At 44.1% G+C, this 8,303-nt stretch overlaps 1 protein-coding gene across 1 annotated transcript in view; it reads right to left on the minus strand.

The window, feature by feature from the left end:
- Positions 1-3,097: 3,097 nt before the first annotated feature.
- TTC34 (tetratricopeptide repeat domain 34) overlaps positions 3,098-8,303 on the minus strand; it is a 12,087-nt gene continuing 6,881 nt past the window's right edge. The window contains exons 7-9 of the mRNA XM_031062499.1: positions 7,958-8,222; positions 6,995-7,209; positions 3,098-3,616 (exon numbers count right to left, since the gene is read on the minus strand). Of these exons, the coding sequence (XP_030918359.1) occupies positions 3,098-3,616; positions 6,995-7,209; positions 7,958-8,222 (999 nt within the window). The remainder of the gene's footprint in view (positions 3,617-6,994; positions 7,210-7,957; positions 8,223-8,303) is intronic.

Here is an 8,303-nt window from a genome sequence, read left to right on the forward strand (position 1 = left end):
GCGCTTTACAGCACATTTTATGGAACTTTTACGGCATTTTGCAGCACTTTACGGTTTTTTTTTGTTTTTCATTTATTTTTAATTAATTTTATTTTTTAAATTTTATGTTTGGCTTTTTTTTAATTTTTCTATTTTTAAAGCTTTTTATTTTATTTATTTGGGGCTGCCAGACCAGCTCAAGCCGATGATTGTGGTGGTGTTTGAGGGTCCCTAGGACGAGGGAAGAGATGAGACTCCTGCCTTGTTTTACTGTACAGAAAGACAGATTCCAAACAAAATAAATCTCAGACGTTTTACCTTAAATTATTTTCAGTTAGAGAGCACATGCAAGTTTGAGCTGTTCCATTAAATGTACTGCTTTTAAAAATGACAAGGAGATGATTCTTGTTTCCAAGGGACAGGGGCTGGGGACAGGGATTTGGGACAGGGATTTGGGACGGGCTGGGGACAGGGACAGGGGACAGGGACAACGTGCAGCTCTTTGACAATAATAGGAAATGTACAAATAATGTCATCTTCAAAGCGCCGTGTACCCAGAACGAAGAGGTACTGACAGGCATCTGAAAGAGAGAATTATCCCCATTTTACAGATGAAAGGGAGTCACACAGAGAATCAAAGTCAAGATTAGATTAATAGACATTGATGCCAGAGGAGCTATTATGTCGTGTCTGGCATCTGGCAGAACAGAGCAGAGAATTTCACACAGATTGCTCCATTAAATCCCTAATCTCTGTTTGGGCTGAGGAAAGACCTCCAGAGCTGCCACAAAGACACTGCACCATCCTCAAGTGAGTTACTTGTGGGGCACTGCTGGAAGTTCACATCCTATCCCAGTAGGAATTTATTTAACTTCCCGCTGCCTCAGCTAATTGTCTTTGAATAATATTTTTAAGAGCCTCCCCCCTCCATATCACCTGAAATCTCCTTTGCATTTGTGCTCCCTCAGGGAGATTATTGAGTTGTTCTTTTCATGTGGGAGACGAGGGCCAAAAGGATGTTGGAGTGGGAAAAGTTTTATCTTGATTTCATCTTGATAAAAGAATCAGATCAGTGTGTCTGAAATCCAAGGGAAGCAGCCAAGGCTCCAAAGGCAGGCTCCAGTGCTAGAGATCATTTTGTGTATACCACATCCAATTTCTGGTGCCAGCAGCTCCTCGGAGCCCTGGCACATTGGAAACTGCTGGATGCAGCAGCAGCACAGTGACAACAGTTAATCTTCTGCAGGGGCATGATGGTGAAAGAAATGGCTTTTAGATTAGCTGTCATTAGAGTGGAACATCTGCCCCTGCCAGCCAAGGGGGCTGTCCTCACTTGGGCACAAGGAAGCTCATTAAATTCCTGGGTTTGCATGGCTCTGGGCCAGAGCCACACTTCCACCACACTCTGGAGCTGGGAAGGACAATGACCTGGGCTCAAAGGCAGGAAGAAGAATTCCCTGGAGATGTGTCAGCTTCCAGAGCAGCTGCAGAAGTTGGTTCCTGTGTTTAGGTTCCCTCAGTACCTGGGAGTGCACAGCGAAGTGAAATAGGAAATATTAATGGGAGTGATGGGGTTTAAAAGGAAATGAAACCTTCTGAGATCACAAAAGCTCAAAGTTTAGCTCTGCCTGAACTCTGAGGAAAAGCTTCTAGTGGAATATTTAATTCCAAACACTTTGCTATCATTTCTAAGCTGTTCTTTGCCTGCTGGACTGCAGAGCACAGAGGTCAGGAAACTTCCCTTGTCTAACTCTGTTTGTGATGCAAATATTTTCACATCTGATTTTCCTTTCACATGCTTAGAAGGAATGTTGAATACTTCAGAGGGGCAAGCCTGGCAGGGTGCTGTTTGTGCAGGAACATTCTCAACCATGATTTCACAGTTTTCTTTCAGCATTCATTACCTGGTGATGATGTGCAACACAGTTATTGAGGGTGCAGAACATTTTGAAGGCACAAAATTTATGGAGAGCAAAGAAATAGTTGGTAGTGTCTGTACAGAGCTTAGAGCTGAATAAACTACAGATATTTAAGCTGTGATTAATTAATGACTGCAGCTTCAAGCTGGATTACAAACAAGTATCCCTTGGGGCAGTAGAACAGTTTATCTGTTATTTCACTCTTCTTTGGGGCAGTAGAACAGTTTATCTACTATTTTATAGTTTTTGGGGCAGTAGAACAGTTTATGTGTTATTTCACAATTCCTTGGGGCACTAGAACTGTTTATCTGTTATTTCACTGTTTTTGGGGCAGTAGAACAGTTTTTTCTGATATTTCTTTGTTCTTTGGGGCAGTAGAACAGTTTATCTGTTGTTTCACTGTCTCCTGGGGCAGCAGAACAGTTTTTCTGGGGGGTTTGTGCTGCCCCATCCCTGATATTGGTGCTGATCCTGGCAAATCCACTGCATTCCCGGCAGGGCAGATCCTTCATCCAAGAGTGGGGCAGGAGAGGGGTGTAACACACCCCTTCAAATTAAATTTTAATCCTAGTGACACCGATGAGGCTTTTTCCCCATAATGGGCATCAAGATGCTGTGGGAGAGCTTCTTTCCAAGCATGAAATGATGTCCTTAAACAACTGTTGGCTCCATTTGCAAGCTGAAAAAAAAATTGGATCAATTTCCTTCCAGTAGTAACCAACAGACAGGGCCCTCACAAACACCTTACAGGAGTTACTTTTGACTGATCCTTTTGACTGGCCCATAAAAATAAAGCCAATTGATTGAACAGTAAGTGTTAAAGCTCATCAAATGCTAGGTAGGAAATACATGATTATTATTCATGAGCTGCAAGGGATTTGAATGTTTTCCTTCAGTAGGACTGGAACCCCTGTGTTAGAATTTGTTGTTTAACCAGAAAAAAGGGCTTTTTTTTTCTCACAATGTGGAGTTTACATAATCCACAATAATTTTAAGGAATCCTGAATGCTGCAATTTGCTTTTTTTCCTCATTGCTCTCTTGGTCAGGTTTGTTTTGCTGCCTTCAACTTTCTACTCCATGTTCAGTGTCTGTTGCATATTTATCATCAGCTTCTCATCTTTCTTATCTTCCTCATCTTTCCTTCATTCTTGCAGCCTCCCAGAAAGCAATCAGACTGGAAAATCCCCAGACAGAGAAATCAATGTATGCTACAGCTCGATGCCTCTCTTTTCAGTCTTGCTTTCAGCTTCTGGAGCTCAGAACTTTTATCAATTTTAAGCCCATAGTCTGTGATTTTCCAGGCCTCTTCATAACGCTGCTTTTCAAAGTTATATTGTGCAATTTTGTGAAAAGTTTTGGTTAAAGATTCCCTGCCAGGGCACTCAGTGATGGTGCCCAGGGCCAGGGGCTCATCCAGCTGCAGGGCTTGCATATAGTGCTGCACTGCTGCCTCCTCCTGAGCCAGGGCCAGCAGCAGGAAGCCCTGGCAGCAGTGATCCCCAGCCTGTGTTTTTGGGCTGTTACAGCCATGCCCTTGGATCACTTTGTCCATGTCTTTTAGAGCTTTTTCATATTTTTTCATGCGCATCAGGCAGGCAGCTCTGTGCCTCAGATACCTGGGGTTGGCCCTGCTGGCCAGCACAGCCAGGCTGTGGTAGCCCAGAGCCTGCTGGTGGTCATGGCCTTTCATCATCACCTTCCCTTCCTGGGCTGCTGCCTGTGGGGACAGAGGAATCCATGTTAGTTAATAAAGGTGTTGCCCTGATTTTTAAAGATTTTCTAAGCTTTCTGATGTTTACATTCTTGTAATGAACTTTCTCACACACTTTCTGTAAAGAACTTATTGTTTTGCATTCTTTTATGGAAGAAAAGAAATTTGATAAACTGTTGGTTTATTCAGTGTCATTGGAGAGGTAGCACTGTCACCCTCCAATCCACTGCCACTTTTAGAAAACTATAAATGTTAGAGTCAAAAAATAAACTTCCCTTTTTTCACCTTGAGAGCAGCAGTGTGTGCACTTGTGTTGTTTCACGTCCTATAGTGACATAAAGGGGAAAAAATTAGGGGGAAAAAATCTAGTCTGGACTGGTCATACACACAGACACTAAGAAATATTAGTTATTTTATCAAATGTTGGAATTGCATCTAGCTGGAGAAATAAAAATTTTTGCATACAGATAAGAGTTCAGCTGCTCCCTGCACATGGCCTTGGAGGAGCATTTTTGTCATCAGCCTCATTGCAGGTGACCTGGAAGGGCAGGAAAATCCTTGGAGTGCATTCCAGGGGAACTGGAGTCCAACTTGTCATTAAAATTTTCATTTTGGCTTCCAGACTGAAATAATTCAGGTGCCACCTGGAAAGGGCCATGAGTGGATCCCTGGATTCCTGGATTGGGTCTCTGCGTCCCTTTTTTCCATCTATTCACCTCACTGGGTGTAAAGGACTGAACACACACATATTTTTGTGGCATTTTTGGTTCCAGTCCCTAGGGACCAATCTTATGACATGACCAAGGCTTAATTCCTTAGAAAGAAAAAGAGTGAGGAGTTTACTGGGCATGGAATTTATGGCCAAGGGTCAGACCCTGAGCAGTAAATCCCTGCAGATGGAATGATTAACTCTGAGCTTTGGGAGAGGGTTGGGTGTTTCCAGGAGATTTTGGAGCAAGTCTTTCCTTCTCCACCTGCACAAGCCATGAAGGCCATGTGGAATGGCAACTTCCCCTAATTCTGGCACAGACCATGTAGTTTTGGAGACTTTTTTTTGTAGGAATGTGGCTCTCCACAGCAGCTGCAGCCCCCAGGATCTCTGTGAGGGGTTGGGAATCAGTCGTGCATTTACCCCTGACTTAGGAAAGCCAAGGGTTGAAGCTGCACGAGCAGCAAAGCAAACTCCCTTCCTCTGACCTTTTGCAGCTTAATAAATCTTTCAGATTCCTGTTCCCATGGGGCTCTCCCAGTTGTTTACAAATTTCTCAGCATGGGACCCCTTTCACTATAAATAATGGGAGAATGTTATGGCTTTGTTTTCCATGAAATAAGAACGAGTACATCAAGGAGCTCTCTCCTTCCTCCACCCTTTCCTATTCAGCTTATGGAGAACTATTTTTAGGTCTTCAGACCTGCCTCCAGGATAATGATGACACGTTTTTAAAATGCCTGTAATTCCAAATTCTCAAAAAAACAATGTGGCAGAAATGTTTTTGTGCTGGAGCGCTGAGACTGGGTGTGAACTCTGAACTCTTCTTCTCCTACCTGGGAAATTCAGGAACAGAGCAAACTCCCTCTCCCAGGGTAGGAATCCTGGTAAAGTCAGGCCATCATTGGGAATTCTAGCATTAATTCTTTCTGTAAGCTTTTAAAAGTTTGCTTTTACTGAGGTATTCCTTCCACAAACCAGAATAACCTGACAGGCAAAAGGAAGTGCTGCTGGGAAATCCTTTGAGACACTGGGCAGGTGGATGAAACAATTCCTTCCACACCCCAGAGAGCACACACTCATCCCCTGGTCACAAAATACATCTAAAACCCCCCAGGTGCTTGAGTTCAAACATTTAAAAGCATGAGATGAAAGGGAGCAATGTTTTCTTTTTAAACTCCCAACCCTGGTATTGGGCTCCAGTTTTGAAATCAGCCTGGTCACACCTCTTGTCTCAACCTCTCATGATAAATAAGCCACAGTGAGGGGTTTTATTTCAGACACGGCTGCCAAAAAGAGGCAGAAATAAATTCCTCTCCCATTTTAAAGGCTTCACTCACCTGTGGCACCAGTGGGTTCTCACTTGTCAGTGCAATATAAGCGATACAAATGTTAGTTTGATTTTTTCTTTTCATTTTTCTTTTCTTCCTGACAGCAAAGAACATTCCTCCTGTGTTGCCTCAGAAGGGAAGCAGCATGGATGGACTGGGCTGTGAGACCCCCACAGAAGAAGTGATGTGGCAGCAGGGGAAATTCTGCTGTAAAATGTGTCTTCATTTACAGACACCTCCTCAGGGCCTCCCTAGTCACAGTCTCAATTGTTCCTTTATCAACTTTCTGAAGTGGAAGATTGCAAATTGCCTCTGAAATCTTCCAACTCTTCCCCCTAAGACTGAACTTTTTACATTATTTAGAAGAGAGGGGCTCTTTTCTCTGTAATGGGTCATGTCTGGGGACTGGTAAATTAATACTTGTTTACTTATATCCTCCTGCTGTTCTGTTCAAATACATTCCAAGGGCTCCTCTTGCTGCATTAAGGATATCAGCATGTTGTTTGTTTTATAACCTGGGAGGGAGCATAACAATATAGCTTCTCACCAGGGTGCACACCAGCAACAAATTGAATAAAAGGAAGCAAACTGATTCTCAGAACCCAGAGCTTCTGGGTAATCAGAATTGCAGATGCTTGGCTGAGTGTTAAAACTCTTCACCATCAATCTGACCTTCTCTTGTCTCATTATTGGAGATACTTTCTGGGTGTACTTTGAGGGAGAAACAGGAAAAAATGCTGAATAATAAATACTTGGGGGGAAGCAGAGCTTTGTGGCATTGTTGTGTCAGTTTTAGCCAAGAAAACCAGCCTCAAAACCCTGAATTTTGTAAAAATGATCACATATTAGAAATCCTAAATGTTGCACAAAAGAAGGATGGAAGCATTTAATGCCACTGAATTGAAATATTCAGCTCTTTTCACCATGAAAATGAGCAAAACATGAATCCCCCTTCACCAGGAGCCACCCATGGGCCCCATGTATCCCCCAGAGTGCAACAATTAGCAAAGATCTCTTAAATCCCTACCTGCTGCCCTCAAACCCTGTGAATTTCAGTGTGGGCATCACCAGCTCGTGCCAGGGAGACCAAGAAGGAATCCCAAGGGCTCAGATGTGGCAATGATGGATGATCAGAGACTGATCAAGGTCACTGCAGTGGAAGAATTTTGGCTCCAACTCCCTGACCTGGCTGGAGGAAAAGCCAATTTGTGCCCTGTCCATCTGCTGAAACTCTCCCCACACACTTCTCAAGGCATGGAGAAACCCCTGCAAAATCCCAGTTTTGCTTCCCAATTCTTTCCCCACTGAATCCACAGATGTGGGATCAAAATAAAAGGGCAGTACCTGAGCGAGATGCTGCTGTTTCTTGGTGTCTACAAAGTTGAGGAGAAAGGCCAAGTCCTTCTCATCTCTCCTGGCCAGGACACTGAGCGGGGCAGCTGCTCCCGCCACATTCCTGCCCTGCAGCTGCAGCACAGCCAAGCGAGCCCTGGCAAAGTCCTCAGCAGGACAGTGGCCAAAGGCTTCGTGCAGGTGCTTGAGGGCCTCTTGGTGCCTTCCTGTTGGGGAACATCAGCACAAACTCCATAACCCACAGAGAGCCCAAGATGCCTGTGGTTTTGATTATGACCCATGGAGCAAGTTACCAACCTTATATGAGGATCTGCAAGCCACGAAAGTATAAGTAGAATAATAATCAGTTTGTCATGGGGTGAAAAATAGATTTTTGGGGATTTTAGAATGGGGGTTCAGGGGGCAAGATGGAGGAATCTGGGCATGTCCAGCCTTTCTCCTTCTTCTTCTTGGCCTCCATCTTCTGCTGTGATGTTGGCACTTTTGGATTGGTTTAAGGTAGAAGCTCACTGTCTAACATAGGTGATAGGTATTGGGAAGGAATTGTAAATATTGTACACGTAGTTTTTAGTATAAAAAGGTAACACCACCCTGAGGGCTGCCAGTGTGCCTCTGTCTGACCTGCTGAGTGGAGCTTGGCAGGTCAGGAGAAAGAATTTTATAGATAAGAAACAATAAGCAACCTTGAGAAGGAGAACTGAAGAGCTCTGACTCCTTCTTCGATTGCTGGGCTGGGAAAAGAGACTTTCTAACGCATCTCTGAGCAGTTAAAGTCCCAAAATGTTTTCAAACTTCTCTTGAGAAGCACCATCCAGCACCATCCACCATTATCCAGCACCATCCAGCACCATCCAGAACCATCCAGCAACACCCTTGACATTTAATATTCACTTTTATCCATTTTTCTGCTCTCTCACCAGGCCTGACCAGCTGTGCTGAAGGACTGGCACTCACCATTTGCCATCAGAACATCAGTGTAGAAGATGTGATGTTGTGCAGCCCTGCAGATTTTGGTCAGTGCTTTTGCCATCGTGAGAAGGTCCCTGAGGGTTTCTTCTGGGACATCTTTGGTGGCCATGAGCTCGCTGAGAGTGGCCCTGCCATGCTGGAGGAGCCACCCAGTGACCAAGCCTTGGGCTTCAGGCTTCAAGGACAGGATTGCTGGGATCACTGCTCCTGCCTCCACCTTCAGTGCCGAGATCAGATCTTGCACTGCCTCCTGTGGAAAAAACAACACCAAGGAAAGAAATGGAAGCAATAATTTAGTATTGATTATTTGTTCTTTCAGCTGCTTTCTGTT

Source organism: Geospiza fortis, unplaced genomic scaffold (assembly GCF_000277835.1).
Source record: "Geospiza fortis unplaced genomic scaffold, GeoFor_1.0 scaffold37, whole genome shotgun sequence".
Taxonomy (NCBI): domain Eukaryota; kingdom Metazoa; phylum Chordata; class Aves; order Passeriformes; family Thraupidae; genus Geospiza; species Geospiza fortis.